At 55.2% G+C, this 20,421-nt stretch overlaps 1 protein-coding gene across 3 annotated transcripts in view; it reads left to right on the plus strand.

Moving 5' to 3' along the window:
• Positions 1–16,293, plus strand: part of SDK1 (sidekick cell adhesion molecule 1) — a 597,942-nt gene extending 581,649 nt beyond the window's left edge. For all 3 annotated transcript variants that reach the window (XM_047838939.1, XM_047838940.1, XM_047838941.1), the window contains 2 exons: positions 120–249; positions 12,621–16,293. In XM_047838939.1, the coding sequence (XP_047694895.1) occupies positions 120–249; positions 12,621–12,872 (382 nt within the window). In that variant the 3' untranslated portion in view covers positions 12,873–16,293. The remainder of the gene's footprint in view (positions 1–119; positions 250–12,620) is intronic.
• The last annotated feature ends 4,128 nt before the right edge of the window (positions 16,294–20,421 follow it).

A 20,421-nucleotide genomic window follows, 5' to 3' on the forward strand; every position in this document is an offset into this window, starting at 1 on the left:
GACGTCCACCCATCCCAACAGGGCAGCAGCCAGAGGGCGGGTCAGGAGGGCCCCGGGGAGGTTGCTGCGGCCCGGATATCTGAGCCCGTGTCCGTCACGTGGGCGGCGTCCTGACCTAGGTCCCCACCCCGGCCCAGCCCCGGCGGGCTGCACTACTCAGACGAGGACATCTGCAACAAATACAACAGCGCCGTGCTGACCGAGAGCACAAACCTCAAGGAGAAGTCTGTGGACGCTTCAGAATCTGAGGTCAGTGCACATGGCCTCTGTCCCTGCTTCTATGCCAAGCCCTCTGCCTTCCCGAGGTGCTGCCCCCCTGCTCCCTGCGGAGTTGAGGGGCAGCAGGGCCAGGGGCAAATGAGTCCCTTTGACCGATGAGGAAAGTACATGCTGGGACTCCTTCAGACCCAGAGGTCACTGCCCCCGGGCCAGCTCTCACATCAGCACCTCGCCCAAAGTGGCTTCCGGTCCCGAAGCCACTTGAGTTTCCGTTTGGCTTCCGTAAATAAACTGTGTTTTCTGGTGGTGACCATAGAACCTGCCCTCTAGACCCCGGCTGGAGTGGCAGACGGCCTGAGCCCCTAAAACCCACAGAACCTGGGACCCCGCGCCCGACAGCCCCTTCCCCTCCCACCCGCCCCGCTTTGTGCTGAAGCGGGATTGAGCCACCGCCGTTCAGGGACAGTTACAGGGTCTGGTGAGCCCTGACCTGAGGCTTGTCTCTGTCCTCACTGAGCAGATGGACCAGGGGGGTCTTGCCCTCGCGGATGTGACCCCCACCCGGGACCCGTGGGCCTGCATCTGCGAGGCCTCCTGTGTGTCTGAGTGCTCACCGTGTGCAGCTGAGCACACAGTGCGAGGCCTCCGTCGGGGAGCAGGCCGGGGAGGGCGTCATCCGGAGAGGAGGCAGCCGTGGGAGACTCCAGGAGGTGTCAGCCTTCCCTGGCCCCCGGGAAGTACCTTTCCCCACAAGCGTGCTGCCTCAGGGTCTGACAGCGTCTGACCCTAAGGAGCAAAGCCAGCCGAAGTGACAGCTTGAGGGGTGGGTCCCTATCAGTCCTAAACGTCTTTATTTCAGACGTGCCCGGTGTTGAGAGGGAGGAAAATCACCAAGCTGTTTGCTAGACACGTACACCTGCCCCACCTCTTGACATCCATACTCTAAATCAATATTTAATCTAAAATAAGTCCCACCTTCATTTGGACCCGAATTCAGGCCTTATCAAGCCCCGAGGCTCAATAAAATGGCTTCTTTGAAGTTGTGGTTAGTATGTGAACTCCAAGTGAGACGGACGGCAGGTGGCTGTCGAGGTGACACCGGGTCCGCTCTGCTTCAAGTTTCCTGTTTACAGAGGACGCCGGGCGCCCCGTCTGTGCCGTTGCCTTGGGCACGGTGCAAACAGCAAGCAGCAGCCGATGTTGCATTTGTCTGAAGTCAAGGGCTCTCAAGTGAAACGCTGCAGAAGTGACCTGGCTTTTTGTGAGAAGGAAACAGCAGCTTTTGTCTAGCTTTCTCTAGCTGCTTGCACCAAAAGCAGCACGTTGGAAAGGGGTACGATGGCCTTGCGGCAGGCACTGCGTGTGCCAGCAACTTCGAGATGCATTCGCATGGCCTGTGCTGGGCGTCTGTCCTCAGTTCTCGCCAGCACACCCTGCGGGTGGAGTGAACAACGGTCCAACGGGGCTTAGGCACTGCTTGCATCACTATGGTCCAGGCACGCTCTTCCATTTTTGTTTTTTTTTTAATGTTTTATTTATATTTGAGAGAGAGAGAGAGAGGCAGAGTGCGAGCAGGGGAGGGGCAGAGAGACAGACACAGAATCCGAAGCAGGCTCCGGGCTCCGAGCTGTCAGCACAGAGCCCGACGTGGGGCTCGAACCCACAAGCAGTGAGATCGTGACCTGAGCCGACGTCGGACGCTTAACCGACTGAGCCACCAGGCGCCCAGGCGTGCTCTCTCAATGCTCACACCAGTCCCATGAGGTAGGGCGATTCTCCTCGCTGGCCAGCCAGCAAGACTAAGTCTGAGGTCATCCAGAGCTCAGCCAGGCCCTGGCCTCCACCGGCTCCTCTTGACCCCTGGGGACAGCGGCCATGTCGAGAGCGGCCAGAGTTGGAGGCACAAATTCTGAACTCTGTGTTCATGGGAGCGTTCTCAAAGTGGGTAGACGGGCAGCAGTCTGTTTGTCCTCTCATGCCTGTGGGATATTTGGAGATGCCAATTCAGCTGGTTTTTACAGACAGTTAGTAAACGTATACAGGCACCGAGCTAGTCGTATGCACACGTGCACACGCCCGTATACCTACATACAAACACGCACGTCCAGAGGTGGAGGAAGGAGGAAGGGAAGGAGCTGATGGGGGGAGTGGGGGAGGAGGGCAGGCGTAGGAGAGAGAGACGTAGATTTCACACGAAGCCCTGCGGGGAGGTAGCGGTGATCCTCATATAATAGAGGACAAAGCTGAAGCTTACAGAAGTTTTTACGTCTTCCCTGCACACATGCTGGTGGGGTGAGCTTGAGTGGCCGACCTGAGCCAGACTTCCAGTGCTGTCCCTCCCAGCAGACCCGACACCCAGAACTGAGCCGTCCCAGCTCCACGGCTGTGGCCGAGTGCGCGAGGGGCCTGCCTTCCTCTTGGCAAGCCCTGTGCCAGGAGGAAGGGGTTCCTTTTATAATTCCCACAGATGCCTCTCATGGTTCCTAATGCTTTTGGGGTCAAGGGCTCTATCAGGAAGCTGACGAGAGGTGTGGACGCTCTATGTACATGCAGAATTTCTCCTAGGATCTGGGGTCCAGGCCCCCAGGAAGCTCTGACGGTCATCTCTAGCTGAGGTCCCGTGGAGTCCACTGAGAACTCCCGTGCCTGTGTCCTGTCTGCTCCTGGGTCCTCGGGTAGACACAGTGAGGCCCATCTTTTTTCCAGAGTTCTTAGCTTTCTAATCTTGCTGGGTCCTATCTGTGAACCTTATGGATTTGGGAGATGTGTAAGCACCAGATATTCACAGGGTCCCAACAGAGGGACCTGGGGACTTCCGTCATCTTGGAAGCACCAGCTCAGATGGAAGAGTTTGCTGTGAACCGCATTTATTAAACAGCCTGATTGAGATATAATTCACATACCACACAATTCACTCATTTGGAACGTTGGTTATTTAGGAGTGTTTTTTTAATTTTCTCATATTTGTGACTTTCCCAAATGACCTTCTGTTATTGATTTTTTTTTTTTAATTTTATTCCATTGTGGTCTGGGAACATGCTTTGTATATTTTCACTCCTTTTAAATGCATTGAGTCTTGTTTCATGGTCTGTGCCAGAACAATGTTCCATATCCACTTGAAAAAACAAAGTGTTATTCTGCAGTTGTGTGGAATGGTCTGGATGTGTCTGTTAGGGCTGGCTGATTTACAGTGTTGTGGCAGTCACCTGGATTCCTGATCTTCTGCCGTCCATTCATGTACTCAAGTCTCCAACTACTATTGTTGAACTCTCGATTTCTCGCTCCAATTCAGCCAGTTTAATTTCGTGTGTTTCAGGGGCTCTGTTTTAGATGCATGTTTATAATAGTTCTGTCTTGTAGATGGATTGGCCCCTTCATCAGAATAGCATGGTCCTTTTTGTCCCTAGTAACAATTTTGCCTTCACGATTATTTTGTCTGATACTAGTCAGCCATCCCAGGTCTCTTTTGGTCATTGTATGTTATTTCCATAGTATGTTATTTCCACTCTTGTACTTTCCACCTATTTGTGTCTTTGAATCTAGAATGTATCTCTTACAGGTAGCATAGAGCTGGAGTGGTTTTTCTTTCAGCCAATCTCTGCCTTTTGAATAGATTGTTTAATCCATTCACATTTAATATAATGACCGCTAAGGTAGACTTTACATCTGCTGTTTTGATATTTGTCTTTTATATGTCTCATGTCTTTATTCCTCTTTCTTTCCTGCTTACTTTCTTCTTTTTTAAGTGAAAGTTTTCCAGTGTACCACTTTAATTCTCTTGTTTTTGCTTTTACTCTATTTTTTCAGTTATTTTTGTTAGTGATTGCTCTAGTATCAACATTTACTTAAGATTTATGCTAAATCTCAGTGATGTATAAAAACTTTATTCCTATATAGCTCTCTGGCCTCCTCCCCTTTCTGTGCTGTCATTTATGATTATACATGATGTCTGTAAATCCATAATGTTACAAACTCAAGGATGCATTTTTATAGTTACTACTTTACAGAACTCTACATCTTTTAAGGAAGTCGAGATGAGAAAGGAGAGCAAATATATATCTGGAGTTTACCATTTTACCCTTCTTGTATACTATTCATTTCTTCCAGCAGATTCAAGTTACCATTGGGCGTCATTTCTTCACTCAGCTGCTTCCTTTGTTCTGTTTGTTAAATATGTCACATTTCTGAGGCATCTGTGTGGCTCAGTCAGTTAAGCGTCTGACTTCGGCTCAGGTCATGATCTCGCCGTTCATGAGTTCAAGTCCCAGGTCGGGCTCTGTCCTGACAACTCAGAGCCTGGAGCCTGTGTAAGATTCCATATCTTCCTCTCTCTCTCTCTGCCCGTCCCCCACTCACACTCTGTCTCAAAAATAAATAAACGTTAAAAAAAAATTTAATAAAAAGATGTCACATTTCTGTACATCATAGGCCCAACAATACAATTATATACATATCATTGTATGCAATTGCTTTTTAATTTAGGTAAGAGAAGAAAGATGCTATCTTTCGTAATTGCCCATGTGTGATCATCTTGGTCATTGCCTTTTCTTTTACACTTCTGCTTATGTCACCTGCATTCAACCTGACAGGCTTCCTGTAGTATCTCTTGTAAGGCAGGTTGGATAGTGATGAGTTTTCCTGCCTCTACTTACCTGGGGATGCCTTTATTTCACCTTCATTTTTGAAAGCAGTTCTGCTGAACACAAGATCCTTGGTTAGCAGTTTTTATTCAACACTTTGAATACACTTCCCCATTGCCTTCTGTCCCCCATCTTTTTTTTTCCGATCAGAAGCCAACTCTTACCATTATTTGAGTTCCCTTGTCCATGATTTGAAGAATTTCTTTGTCTTTTTGACTGTGAGGTGTCTGGGTGTGGACTTACTTGGTGTTTATGGAGATTTTCTGCGTGTAAATGAATGCTTCTGAGCAAATCTGAGAAGTCATAAGCCATTTCTTCCCCTGTGTTTTCTTCTTCTGTCTTTCTGCTCTCGTCCTGGTGCTCTCATGACCATCTCGTGTGTGGGTGTACTCAGCATTGTCCTGCATATGTCAGGTGCTCTTTTCTTTCATTATTGTTCTTCTCCTTCATGTGTGTTCATGCTTTTTCTTCTGTTTTCCAGAGTGCATAATCTCTGTTGATACATCCCTGTGCCCTGACTCTGCTCTGCCAGACCCAGCGTACCGTCGGGCACCTCCAATGAATTGTTTATTTTGGCCATTGTATTTTTCAATGCCAAAACTTCTTATTTGGTTCTTTTAAAATCATTTCTCTATTGATATGTTCTACTTGGCACAGTATTATCATCTTCCATTCTTTAAACTTAGCTTCCTTTAGTTCTATGACTAGATTGTAATAGCTGCTTTCAAAATCTTTGTTTGCCAACACTTGCGTCTCCTCAGACGCTGCCTGCTTTTTGCTGCAGGTGTGGAACACACTGTCCTGTTTTTCTGAAAACAGTTCATTTTTGTTAATGTATTGTGCCAACCGAATACTGATATCCTCTACCCCGAGGATCATTCTCGTTGTTTGCGTGTTTAGTGGGCTGGCTGGACTAGTTCAGTGGAAGACTGTCTCCCCCAGGGGTGGATTCTCTTATGCCACACTCCTGAGAAGTGCAGTCTTAGGAACACATTCAGGACCCCTGAATACCAGGGATGACGATGGTCCCAGCCAGGCTTTCTTTGTCTCTTGTTCTCACCCCCTATTAAGATTCTGGATGGTCTGTTGGTATTGGTATCACACCCAGCTCTTAACCTTTACCACTTGCTAGCTCGATTATTTTTCACGATGCCCTGGGCTATATATTACGCTATAGCTTGCTCCAGTTAAGGGGCAGCCCTCCTGCAGTAGCAGGATGTTATCAATCTGAATTCTGCTCTGACCCCAAGGAGGCTCTCCTTAGCTGTCTCTTTCCGTGGTTCTCTCTGTTAAACTTCTGGCTGGTTTATTGCTTCGCTTGTTACAATCACAGAACTACCATCTTCCTCTTAATGTCTTATGCGGAAGGATTCCACTGTTTTCGGCAGTGCCCTTAGGCATGCTTTGTTCCAAACAAAGCCATTCCCTTTAGGAGAGTCAGGATCTCTCTGTTCTAATGGACTGTCTCTCCCCACCGTGCAGGACTTCTGTGTCACAGCACCAAAGCTGGGGGTGGGGACAGTGGCCCTCTTCGCCCATAGGGACATACCTGCCGTGTAGGTAGGGCACTGGGTGGAGACGACAGTCCCCGATCTTCTGGGCTTGCCCCTCTGGTATAAAACTTCTTCCCTATAAGCTAGCTGAGGCAGGGGCCGTTGGGGCTCAGTATTCTCAACCTGCCACAAGTGGTGTAGACCGTCCGGCCCAGGGGTAAAGACAGGGTGAGGGAAGGGAACCCGGTTCTCTCGACCACACCTGCCGAGCTGCTGTCACACGGAGCTGGGGGTCAGAGGCGGGGGGTGATGCAGGTCACGGCTCGAGTGCCTCAGACTCTTGCCGTTCTTGGTGGAGTAAATCTTCCTCCATTTGCTCTCTGTCCCGGCCACGATTCCCAGCGACTTTAGAGGCCTGTTTATAAAATAACTTTCTCCAGTTAAATCATTGTCTCTCTTGGAAGGCAATCTGCTGGCTCCTCACCGGCCATTCTGGAAGCACCTTTTGCCTTTGTAATGGATGGTTCTGATATTCAGAGGGGAGAAACATGGGCCAAGGTTTCCTAAAGATGGTGATGATTTCTGGCCTGGCCCCTTAACCCCAAATTCACAGGAATAGAGGCAAATTACTGAACTGCAGACAGAGCCCTCAGAGAGATGAGCAAGGGTCCCAGAGAGAAGAGACCCAGGGTGGGGCAGCAGAACGTACGCTTAGCACCTGTTTCAAAGAGGACCACCTAATAAGTGACTTGTACTTGCATTTAGATTTCAGTTTTTGTTTTTAAGTTTATTTATTTTTGACAGAGAGAGAGAGCTGGGGAGGGACAGAGAGAGGGAGACACAGAATCCGAAGCAGGTTCCGGGCTCTGAGCTGTCAGCGCAGAGCCCGATGCGGGGCTCATCATGAACCGTGAGATCATGACCTGAGCGGAAGTCGGATGCTTAACCGACTGAGCCCCCCAGGAGCCCCGTGCATTCAGATTTCAGATACTGATCCTCCCTACCAGAGGCAGCGTCTGGGTTTAAAAACATTGTACACTGGGGTGCCTGGGTGGCGCAGTCGGTTAAGCATCCGACTTCAGCCAGGTCATGATCTCGCAGTCCGTGAGTTCGAGCCCCGCGTCAGGCTCTGGGCTGATGGCTCGGAGCCTGGAGCCTGTTTCCGATTCTGTGTCTCCCTCTCTCTCTGCCCCTCCCCCGTTCATGCTGTCTCTCTCTGTCCCAAAAATAAATAAAAACGTTGAAAAAAAAATTTTTTTTAAATAAAAAAAAAAAAAAACATTGTACACTGAGATGTCAGGAGTGGAAAGTAAGACACGTTCTTGGCCCTGGACTTAGTCAATGGTTTGATCCAATGTGGCTCAGGAGTGAGGAAGGTAATGCCCTTCCTCCCGGCCCCCTTCCTCTCCAGAGCCCGGGGAAGTAAGGAGACAGAAACCCTATGCAGCCTTTGCTGGAAGAGGTCTTCTGCGAAGCTAATATTTCACCACGAAAACGGCGATGCCGTCCTTTTCTCCCCAGCACGTTTTTAACTATTTTCAGAAACAGTGCTTGAAGTGGAAATTCTGTGAATGGGATCATGGGAGCACAAGAACCTGACGAGAGCCACTGTGAGTTAGGCCGTCAGTGTCTCGTGGCATGAGCCGTGGCCCTTTGTCTGTCTCTGGTTAGGGATGAGAGGCTTTGTCTTTCACGCAGGACTGCTGTTGAAGTCGCATTATAAAAATTGTTTTCAAGATCCCAAGAAACAGTTCTCAAAATCTCTCCCGCTCCAACCTAGACCAACCACCCCGTACCTAATTAATTCCCTAGTATTATTTGACTCTTCATCTTGAAAATATAATACCAAGAGTGTTGAGATTATCTTTCTTAGCTTCTTGCCAGGCATCTGTGCACCTTTAGAAACTGCCACCACATCCAATCACCTGCTGTCCTTCTGTGGTTTCCGGGGAAACCAACACACATCGCTACTTTGGATCACACAGGAAACTTAAAAAAAAAAAAAAATAGGACCCTGCAGCATTGCCTTTTCGTCAGTAATTCTAGCTCACTAAGATACATCCCCATTAAAAAATAATAATGTCATATAAACAATAAACAGAGCAGGCAGCGGGGAGGATGGCATTTAAGTCACTGCTCTCTTGTGGAGGTAATGGGGAGGGCTGAGCAGGCTCCAAGAAGCCTGGCCTGTGTGTCATGTGACCATCTGCTCTTGGGCTCCTGCCTTTCCTGTCTCTCTGCAGGATGGTCTTAACCTCTCCCAGCGGCTCTTGGCTGGGTCTGTGGGCCCTGCCCGCTCAGGGCTCGTAGCCACCTAAAGGGCGGGGCCCTTCCTATGCAGCACAAAGAGTCCCAGAGAGGATTCTGATTGGCTCAGCTTAAGTCACATGTATACCCACTAGCCAGTCACTGTTTAAGGCAGGGAGGAGCCATTCAGCCCATGTGACAAGGGAAGGCAGAGAAGGCTCACTTCCTGAGGTTCCTTCGGGAAGGTCCAAGCCCAGACCTGGGACATCACTGTGAGCCAGACGGCCCCCCCGGGCCTCTTCTTAGCACCCGCATGTCACCGAGCCCTCTCTCCATGCTATAGGACCTTTAGGTCCGTGGCCGGGAAAATACGGATGATGTAACAGCTGAACACATGTCCAGTGAAACCGTGTGAGCACTCCGGGGTGGGACACGGGAGGCATTCATACCTGAGCAAGGTTGGACGTGCCCGTAGAAAGGCTGCCTCCTGCAAGAACTCTGGAGTGCCTTCTAGACCAGACTGCCACCCCTCCCCCTCCCACCCAGTGCCACTTGGCCACTGGGAGCCCGGCTTCTCGACGGCCCAAACAGCTGCAGGAGGAGGGGCGGACGGGGGTAGCAAGAAGAGGGAGAGGTGCCCGAAGGGTCACCACCTGGGTGCCCGACAGGTCTGCCAAAGTGGAACCGCCAGCACGGGTGACTTCTGTGTGTGGTGATGTCCCCCGACGCGGAGACCTGACGGAAGACCGAGCACATAAAGTGTCCTTCTAACCTTTCATACGGCTGTGCTCGAAAGTGTCCCAAAGTGTTACTAGAAAGGCTTTCTTCATTTCTGCCACCTTTGGCTGTGATACGGCACTGGGTCTGGCCCCGCCCTGTCCCTGGCCAGTGTCAGATACAGAGCGAGGAGACTGAACCTAAGTGCCCTTGCTCATGTTTTTCCTCATGCACAACCAGGGGAGGGGGGGACGGGGCAGCCCGAGCACCACAGGGTACAGGGTGAAGAGGAGAAAACCTTGAATCTTACATTCACTCGTCAGATGACCACGACCTCTGACCCCGGTGCGTGAAGCCTCAATCCTGAGTGTTCTGTGACTTTGTCAAGAGGACGACACCCCCGACATAGCTCAGCATGAGCTCTTTTCTCCTAAGTCAGGAATTTGGAACCAAGATATGGTGTCTACAGAAGGGACAGACCCAACTCAGGGACCGATAACGGATCCCGCCAGCTTCCTTCAGGTGACCCTTGTTGTCATTCCTGCCTGTCTCGGTTTACACAGAGCTTTGCCTCAGAAGCCCCTCGAGGCCTCTGGAAAACAGACGAAGGATAAACCTTAGCCGCCAGAAGTACACGTGCCGTATCTCTTCACCTGCAGCCCTCCAGGCCAGATATGTTTAAGAATTCGGCGTTCCTCAGGGGTGGGATATATGCATCGTATGTTACGTAGCATCCCCGGCAGGGCACGTTACGTTACGAGCACGTTAGTATTTCTGCAGCAGAATCTGCAAATATCCACACTGAATAGTTGCACGTCAGTTCAGCTCAGGGTCATAGCTGCCAAAGTAGCTCCACGTAGGTCAGACTTTGCCACCAGGTGAGCTACAAAAACCGCTTTTGATTTTCAGAGCACGGAGGGTTTTGGAATCACGAGCGGGGGTTTGTGAGTCAGGTCAGCAGACACGAAGGAGACCCCGGAGCAGAGAACCGGTTCCGCACCAGCAGGGGCCCCAGGGCTGCAAGGCTCCCCCTCGGCTCCCACCCCTCCTGGGATGCTGGGCAACTGGCCCGTCTCTCTGAGCTTCTTTCTTCATCCATAAAATAGGAACAAAAGGAACCATGCGGTTTCAGGGACTCCGCAGGGGTTAATCTGTATGTAGTCGCGTCTCCTAAAAAGAAACTGCTCTTAGGTCTGTGGTCTATTGTCACCCTCACCGCCCAGTGATGGAGGAACTAATGTTCCCTGCATCTCGGGCTGTGTCGGGAGAGGACAGTCATCAGACCTGCACTTATGTGAGCTCTAACTCCGTACAAAGCAGAGGAACCACAGAGGTGTTTAGCTGCCGACACCTGACTGTGCCATAACGCACAGGTCCCAAGAAGTCCCAAATCTGTGACTTACCATTACTTTCCTGTAAATGTTCCAGTGAGATCCCGATTTTCGAGTCGGTGTCTGGAAACTCCTGGGAGTCCAGCTCCCCCCATGTCCACAAGGGGCTTCTGCACAGCCTAGGTGCCACCTGCTCTTACCGGCTGACAGGACGCAGTCCCCAGATGGAGCATGACGTGGGCCGTTCGCTCCCCATCAGATGAGGGACAGTGACTCAGAGCACCAAGGGACCCTCTGCCTTCCCTCAGTCTCAACACAGCCGACACATCGAATGAGTCCTGCCCTCACTCCAGCCTGGCCACTGATGGGAATCCTCCCAGAGCTTCTGAGAAACACAAAGTCCGCAGCCCTAGCACAGGCCCAGTCTGTCAGGAAGCATACCCAGTAATCTGTGCTCTCCCAAAACTTTCCTGCTGATTCTGAGACAGCATTTGGGGGTGTCCCACACCTTCATACCAGCCGGGCCTCCTGAGACCCTCCTGGAGAGAGAAAAAAGGGCGGGTGTGGCCGTGTCAGGGACGGAGCCCAGGCAGGGCACCTTGGAATGGAGATGCTTTATCCAGCCGCAGGCTCCCGCCCTGGCCTTGAACTCGAAAGGCTAGATGGCTGCGTGTCTGTAGACCCGTATTTGGCGTTTTCAAGGCGTCAGTGGCCTCTGCGAGGTCCCCGGTAGTGCAGGGAGGAACCCACTGTGTTTTCAAAAGCGGGGGGTGGGGGGCGTGTCTCGTGTGGGGCCCAGCAGCCGACCCGGCCAGCCTGTGGGCAAGCGGCAGGGACCCCCGGGGTACTCGAAGTTCCTCTGGGGCAGGAAGGTGGGAGCCTCCACCCTCTTGGGAAAACGGTCTTCACTGTCTCTGTTAATGGCACCTCAGTGACTTCACATCAGTCCCCAAACCACAAAACAGGGTTTTGCTTTAAGAACGTGAACATAGAAACTATGTGGACTAAATGTTCTCAGTGGAATCTGCTGGTTTACTTTCTTATAAAGACGGGGAGAAAACCCCCTCAGCCGGGCCTTCACCCATCAACGAGGCTGGCTCTTGTGTGTGGCCGGAGGGGTCAGGTCTCAGGGCCTGGGGAGGGAGGAGTCGACGGCCGCTGTAGACATCGTGGCTCCCTAGGGCCCCTGTCCTCGGTAGCCTCCCCTCTGAGATCTGCACGGATGTGACATCACACGGACATTTGTATCCCACAGAGGTCACCCTGTCCTCACCTCCATGTGTGCTCAGGGCCGGCTCCCTTCGGTCTAGTGCAGCCTACACCGTAGTCCTGGGCAAGCCGAGGACCCTGGACCATTCTTACCCCCACCCCCTCGCAGGAGCTCTGCCTTGGGAGGGCACAGAGCACCCCCTTGAGGCTGTGTAGACCTCTCCCGGGTCAGAGGATGAAGTGTAGACATGTCCTGGGGCAGAAGTGCAGTGCAGACCCCTCCTGGGACGGGCTCACACACCCTGAGGGGTCAGGCGCAGACTTGGGCAGCTGGGACAGCACGTGGTCCCTGTCTCAGGGCAGTGGAGGTGCTGAGCTCGGGCGGGGGAGGGAGGCGTACCTCGGGTGGAGTGTGGGGTGGCCTGGGGGGCGGGAGAAGGGAAGAGGGTGGGACACCGTGGACACAAGCCAGCTCACTTTGGGTGGCTTTCGCTGGTGTGGCCGCCTGGCCACCCCTTGCTTCCAGCTCAGCCCCCCTGCCCGTGGCCACCCTCCCCCTGTGCCTGCCCTTCTCCCGTGGCCACGGGTCCCCACCAAGGCCGCCCCCTGCCCTCGCCCACGGCCACCCCGTCCCCTTCCCATGCCCACCGTCCTCTGTGGCTGACCTCCCCCTCCCCCATGACCACTCATGCCCTCCCCCACGCCACCCCCTCCCCGGCACCTGCTGCCGCCCAAGGCCTGCTCACACCTGGCTGTCTCCCCAGGGCACCGACTCCGAATCTGAGGACACGCCCCCCCAGCACTCCTTCGTCAACCACTACATGAGCGACCCCACCTACTACAACTCGTGGAAGCGGCGAGCCCCGGGCGGGCGCGCCCCGCACAGGTACGAGGCGGTGGCGGGCGGCGAGGCGGGGCCGCACCTGCACACGGTGGTCACCACACAAAGCGCCGTGTTCGCGCCCGCGGGCCCCGGCGCCCGGACTCCGCTCACCGGCTTCTCCTCCTTCGTGTGACGGCCGCGGCGGGGCCTCCGCGCACCTTCCAGCCTCCTTTTGTTAAGACAATCAACTCCAGTAACTGAGCTCAAGCTTTTGTTCAAACAAGAATTCTGATAAGTGATGATTTTACCTACTTGTGAACACTAGATTTCAATTAGAAAGGTTTTTTTAACGGCTTTTTGTAACATCGCTGCAGGAAGCGGGTTTCTTTGTTTTCTTTTCTTTTTACGAGAAGGTGTATCTCCGTGGTGCGGTGGCGAGGGGACCCCAGACCCCCCCAGTCCTGGGTGTCTCCATCCCACGCCAAGTAGGGAGGCTGCGGGGGGAGGGGGGCAGGAGGAGCGGGGGCCAAGTGCGATGTCCGCCCACGTCCAGGCCGCTGCTTCCTCTTCTCTACCTCCTGTGCCTCCGGAGAACCAGCCTGCTCCCGCCCGCTCCTGGCCTCTGCGGAGCGAAGTGTGTGCCCCGGGCTGAGCGCTTCTCGGCCCGACCCCATCCATCTCTGAAATATTCTCACTCCGCAGTTTGTAGGCAAGGAATCGGCTTTCAGGTTCCTGGCGAGGGGGCAAGAGATTCCGAGGGGGGGTCCTCTGGCCGGCTGACGGCTCAGCGGTCGCACCTTGCATCCTTCCAGTGGTGAAATCCCCGGGGCTTTTGTCTTCCTTTCTTTGCCTGAAGCCAACGGCGCAGAGCAGGGACCCACCCCCAGGGCTGCGAGTGGGCGCGGGCCCTCCCTTCTCGAGCGTGTCCTTCCCGTGAACAGCACACGGCCCACCCCGCGAACCCAGAGAGAGCAAGACGGCGCTTTCAGAATTGCTTGTTGTGTAAGAGGCGTGCGTTGTTAACCAGAGGATTTTTTAAATCTTTTTATCTTTTTTTAAACTATGTCACATGAAATGAATGAGTCTCTGCTGTCTCCAGGTGCCTTTTTATTAATTGTTTAGCTTTGTACATGAGAAAGACGGAAAGCGTCGGTGTCTCCAAATAAAGCGAAACAGCTCTGAGAAAGTGGGGCCCCGAATTGCCTCCTCCCCGCCAGGCCTCCCGCGAGCGCCCCCCCCGCCCCGGTCTCCTTGTCCCGCCCGCTGCCCACTGCCTTGACCGCCAGTGCTGCTGTCCCTGCCCCCAGCCCAGCCCAGCTTTCAGCCTTAACAGGTTTTCTGGAAACTATTTTTTCCCCCTTTGCTACTTTAGTTTTCATCTTTTAGCTACGTGAGAATAGCATGAACTACTTTGAAATTTCCAGAGCCCGAAGTGTACCTGTGGCTCCAGCCATCACATTATTCTTCCAAGAGGTGGCCGAGGTGACTGAGGAGCCGTCAGCCAACCCCCCAGGCCGGAGCCGAGGTCCAGGTGTAACCGGCGGGCGCCCAGAGCTCCTGGAGGGCCCCGTGTCCCCACCTCGCTAGCAGGAGGGTGGCCATGACAATGCACAGCCACCCTGTCGACACCCCCAAGGAGCAGGGGTGACCTGTGACCTGCCAGTGCCCTGACGGTAGGGGAGCCGGTCCTGTGGCCCCATATAGAGCGTGTGGTATCTCCTCGGCTCTAGTCCGTCTACACTTCCGTCGGGCCCTCTGCTTTCCCAGCGGCCGCCTGTGGCCCCCGGAGGCCAAGGAGAGTTTTGCGTTGGGTGAAAAGCCCCTTTTCAGTTTTTCCAACAGTTGATGGTGTGGAAAGGTTCCTCTCTCTCTCCTTCTCTCTCTCTCTCTCTCTCTCCCCTCCTTTTCCTTCCCTCCCTTCCTTCTCTCCTTCCTGCCTTCTTTTTGTGAGCGGAGGCAGAAATATTCTAAACCAAAAATCCTAGATGCTCTGCCCAAAGCCACTTGTGCGTGAGAATCACCCCCAACAGTTCACTGGACAGGACGCACCTTGGGGCCCCAAGCCCGGCTCCGTCCTCTCGGCCCCAGGACGGCCGGCGAGGGGGCAGGAACCCGCGCGAGGCGACAGGCTGCAAGCTGAACTTCTTGGAAGACAGACGCCCGGTGGAGAACACGGACAAACTGCCTTCTGTGCACTTCGAGCTCTAAGCCATACGGACTTCGCTTTAAAATATGGGGGAAAGTGTTGTCACGTCTCAGAATGAGGACCCTTTGGTTGGAGGTGTGTTCTTTGCTTTGGGGTTTTTGCGACAACATGAAGCTTTTTTTCAGGTTCGTTATATTTCCTGTACTTTCTCTTTCTCTGCTTTTACTGAACTTTTTGTGTATGGGATCGTCTGTCTGAGGCTCTGCTGGCACCGTGGCTGCTGACGGACTGTTAGCACCTGCTCCCCCCCCCCCCCCCGCCCCCCGCCCTGTCCCTCGGGGGCCCTGGCCCATGAGAGACACCTGCACCAAAGCAACAGACTGGGCGTCCGCAGTTAGGTTTCAGCCTCCCCGGGCAGTGTGGGCGTCCACGGGCATCAGTCCCCAGCCTCTCACCTGGTAGGAAGCAAAACAGACACCACACCATAGGAGAATAGGTATTGATTGGATTTTAATCTCCGTCCTAAGAACAGAACAAGCAACGCTTCTCTAACCACGACCGGATGAAATGTCCTCATCTTGCCTTCTTCTGTAGTGACGTCATTCGGGTGCCTTACGGTGAGCGGTGGCTGAGCCCCCCCACGCACTCCCTCATCGCTCACCGGGCAGGTCGTTGGGCGATGAGCTGTCCTTCCCGTGTGCGGGTGAGCCAGCAAAGCGGCCAGGCGGGGCCGAGCTCTGTCGGAGCTGGCGGGACGGGACGGGCCGGCCCTCTCCGCCCGGGCACCAGGGCACAGGTTTCCAGGCAGGTGAGCGGCGGGGGCGGCTGCGGGCGGTCCCCGCACCCAACGGGCATTAAGCACATCAGCAAGGCCTCACGCACCCCTTCCTGAATAAATTGGCCCAGAGCGAACCCTGTCCTTCCCCAGCCTTGCCTTCCGTTTCACTCACCGCCGTGCTTGTAAGGCGTACTCGATTCAGCGTCGTAGCAGAGGACGGTGTGACGTAGGGCAACGTGGGGGCGCGTCCCCCGCGCCGCGAGCGACGGCAGAGGCCCTCGGCCAGGGAATCCGTCCAGGCCGCGGGGAGGAAGGGTCGCGCGCACGCTGTAAACTTCTTTTGATGCTGTGCTTGTATTTGACCACGACTGGACTGAAGCATGGTGTTTGCGTCACGGATCGTAGCATGGTCTCTAGTTTTTACCAATTCTCGGCACACGGTGTAGTCGTTCTCCCAACGAGCAATCCACCCGCGTATCCAAATCTGGCTCTCTTTAGCTCGGCATCCCAGTAGCCTGGATCCGGTCCGGAAGGCGGGAACACCGCAGCAACCCGTGACCCGAGCTAGTCTGCTGAGGGTCCTCTCCATTCCTCTCAGCGTCGCCTTCCGATTTATCGAGAGCTTAGGTCAGTCCTGAAGTTTTCCCGGCAATGTTTTCTGGAGTTGTGCAGAATCCCAGATCTCATTTGGAAAAAAAAAAAAAAAAAAAAAATGTAGGATGACAGAGAGGTGCTATGGGGTACGATTTTTAATAAAAACATCATTTTGTTCCTTACGTGCTCGTGATTTTCTTCGAGTATTGGCGAAATGCCTCCTGAATTCTAGGCCTGTAAAGACTAGGCTCTGAGGCTCAGCCCCAGTGCGGTCCTGAACCACATGCACAGCCGTCCCAGGCCCCACGCCTGTCGAGATGCAGACGCCACACAGAGGGCGCCACTGAGGTCACAGGGATTTAAGCGCTCCCGGGGAGAGGCAGGCAGGTCAGGGGCACCACGTAGCCACGGATCCTGTCAACAGTGGCCTTCCTTAGCCCCAGCACCCCCCCCCCCCCCCCGCCAGACTCCACAGAGCCCGGAGGACACACTGCGCCCCACGGAATGTAGCCTGGGTTGGCGGCAATGCAGGAATCTCCCCTCCGTGCAGGCCCCCCCACCCCGAGAGGCCTGGCTTCCCGCCTCCCCACGTCCCACCAGCCTCAGAGAGGGGTTCTCGGCCGTGGTGGGTTTCAGAATCCCCGGGAATGTGTACAAGTCCCGGTGTTCCAGTGACACCTAAATCAGCTAAGCCAGGATCTCTGGGGGTTGGGCCCAGACATTCGGCTCTGGTTCTGAAAGCTACCCAGGCGGTTCCCACGCGCAGGCAAGGAAGACCTGTGCGGGGGAGGGGCAGGGCTGCCGGCCGCAGGGAGGATGGGGGTCCGGGTCACAGGAGAACTGGGGCCTGCGGTCCCAAGTTCGCCCTTTTGCTCCAGAAGCCAGCACCGCCGTGGACAAGCCAGAGGTAAGAACATTTCCCTTGTTCTCCTTCCCACCCTCCAGAAATGTGAACTTGAAACCTGCACACTTTTCAGAAACCGCAGCCTCCGTGTCCCAGATAGTTGCCTTTACTGCACCCGTACCATTTGCCAAGCATGTTCTGTGTCCTTCAACATTGTCGATCCACGTGCGGCAGGCACAGTCAGGGCTCCTGTTTTGTAGATGAGGAAACGCCCAGAGAGGTGAAGCCATCCGCCCCAGGGTAGCCAGCTGGCACAGGGGCAGGGGGCGGTCCAAACCTAGGCGGCTAGGGGGGCCGCAGAGCCGGGGTCCTGAGCCACCGCCCTGCCTTCCAGGAGGGGTCTGTTTCCCCCAGCCTTCCTGGGAGCCCGGGACGGAGAGCCTCGGAGGAGCCGGGTGCTGGTGGGCACGGCCCAGAGCCTGGCGGGAGTGTGCGGGCACGCGGGCGGCCTCATCCTCCCCGGCGTCCCCTCCAGCGCTGACAAGAAGAGAGCGGACTCGTTAGCTCGGCCCGCGTCGTGATGACCACTGTTGTTGGGAAGTTAATGGCAGGACCTTCCAAAGGCAGCACCCGTCACGGAGAACAGAACCCCACTCCCTTGCTGGGTGACAGGTAGGTGGACCGTCTCGGGATGGAAAAGCGACGTGGGTGAGTGTCCCAGGCACAGAGCCCTGACAGTGGTTTCTCTGCTCTGAGGACAAGATGGGGAAGGTGAGGGAGCGTGGCGGCCACATGCTGGGTGCCCCCGCCTGACTGGGAGGAGCCAGGACTCCCGAGTCCTGCAGAGCCACTCCCCAGGCCCCCAGACCCCAGAGGGTGGGCCCGGAAGCAGCGGGGGCCACGGGGGCCACAAGGACCTGCACACCGTGAATCAGGCGTCCGCTGAGGAAAGGGAGTCTCCGGGTCCTCCCCTCCTTCACCCACAGGCGTGTGCACGGGACACTGGGGGCCAGGGCACCGCCAGGGTGCTTGAGCAGAGCTGGGCCCCAGGAGCAAGATAGCAGAGACGGGCCGTTAGCGCTTTGGCCGACTAGAACGCGTTTCCCTGCCCACCCGCACCCCGACTGCCTCTGGGGCATCACCTCTCCCCCAGGCCGACCTCCCAGGTGACAAGTGTCTAGGCAAGGCTGGGGGGTGGCCTGCGGCCCCCTCGTGGGAACGTGACTCTCTGGCAGCAGACGAGCGAGCTAGGGGCGCCTCTGAATCTCACCTGGGACATCACCTTGCTCTCCGCCAGTTTCCAAACTGGGTTCCTGTCGGCTGGGCAAGCTCCCGGCATTCCTGCCATGAGTCCCCTTCGCTTAGGTGAGCCTGAGACCGTCCAGCTCCTTGCAGGGGGAGAACCCTGTTTCCTGCCCCTGGGGGGCCCTCGTCCCCCTCGGGCCTGAGCTCTGAGCGCCCGCGGTGCCCCTGCCCGATGGGCCAGCCCGGGAGGCCACAGAGGCACCGCGGGAGGCTGTGGCAGCCAAGCCCGGGGAGGGTCCCTCGGCCCTGGGTGCCGCAGCCACCCTGCCTGGGCTCACGGTTTCAGGCCAGACCAACAGACTGTCCTTACAGAACAGATGCACCGACCAGGGCGGGGGCTGGTTCCCAGTGAGCTATGGATGGAAGCCTGAGGTGCGTTTTCTGCAAAACGAGGCATTTGGGGGACAATAGAAAAAAGAAGACAGTTTTTCGACAGGTGTGAACACCCGACGGGATTATTCGAGGCTGACTCGGGCAGGTGGGGACTTGGAGCCACAGCCCTGCTGGCTGCTCGTGGCCTCTGGTCCACACAGCTGCCGCCTCTGACCTGAGCCGCGGGCGGGGGACCCTGTGGGCCCCGTGGACGTACCGCGCAGGACGTGGGAAAGGGGAGGGGGAGGGCGTGACCTGGACACGCCCTGTGCATGTGGAGCTGGCAGCGTCCGGGGGTGGCCCTGACCCCGCAGCCTCCGCGGCCTGACGATCCCGAGGTGATCCCGCCAAGGCGATTCTGCCTCCAGCCTGGGCCCCGAGGAAAGGGCACCGAGGAAAAGGCAGCTCGAGAACAGGTCTGGAGGCTGGTGCCAGGGCTGCACCGTGTTTCCCGAGAAAACCAGGATTCGATGGCGTGGCGGCCGGTTTGCGTGGCCTTCACAAGTGGGTCCGTCGTGAGGTGCAGCCATTCACGGACACTACGCTCGGGAACCACAGAAGCTTTTGCAAACCTTCGGATTGAACAACCCATCTTCCCGAAAGGATGGGTTCGCCAGACGCCCACCGCTGGAGGACCTGAACGTGGCCGCAGCTTTGCTCATTCAAGGACCTCAGGACTTGCCAGAATTTCCTTCCCTTTAATGGCTGAAGTCAATTAGCAGCCAAGCAAGGGCGAAAATTCCAAGCTGTTAATGCTGGGCTCTGCGGTCTTAAAACGTCCTGCTTCTCCCCGGACAAGACAATATTCTACAGTCGTTGAGCACACCGCTACGTTATGGGATTGAATGTGATCCAGGTTCAATATTTTTTTTTCTTTTACTTTAGAGGGAGTGGGCGCACAAGCAGGGGAGAGGGGCAGAGGGCGAGAGAGAGTCTCAAGCAGGCTCCACGACCCTGGGATCATGATCTGAGCTCAACCCACTGAGCCGCCCAGGCGCCCCAGGTTCAAATATTTTAATAACAAATTCCTGTTTCTGAGGCATCCTGAGATGTTTCCGTGGGATTCTCCAACCAGCAGACGGCATAATCGGCCTGCTGACTTGGGGGCCCAGAGAGCCCCGTGGGGTCCCCAAAGGGAGCCCAAGGGGAAAATCCCATGTGGCTGATGGAGACCCAGAGCTGCAGCTGGGGTCCTGTGCTCACTCGGTCTTAAGCAATGTTTTTTCAAGAACATTGAGGGTCAGGAAATTGGGGACCGGCTGCTCCAGAGAAGATGTGTGACAGAAGCCAGACAGAAATCCAGACAAGCCACTCAGAGGCCTCCGGCACATCTCCGATAGAGGCCACCCAGCCTCCTGGGGACTCCGGTGAGGGGAGCCCCCCCTTCACCATCTGCCTCCGGAGCACCGACTCACCACCCCCTGCGTGAGCTCTCCCGGCCCTGTGCCACCTCTACTACAGGCCACCCCCAGGCCACCGCAGCAGGAAATGAATTCTGCTATCCGCACACACTGGGACCCACACAGCTGTTGAGCAGAATGAACTGCAATCACATCTGTGGGCACAGAGCAATCTTCAAGTGATGCCCTTGTGAGCAAAATTAAGAATGCTGTCACTCATGCGTGTGCATGCATGTGCATAGACATACACAGACACACACACACACACACACACACACACACACACACGTCTGCATGTGTGGA

This window comes from Prionailurus viverrinus, chromosome E3, assembly GCF_022837055.1.
Source record: "Prionailurus viverrinus isolate Anna chromosome E3, UM_Priviv_1.0, whole genome shotgun sequence".
Taxonomy (NCBI): Eukaryota; Metazoa; Chordata; class Mammalia; order Carnivora; family Felidae; genus Prionailurus; species Prionailurus viverrinus.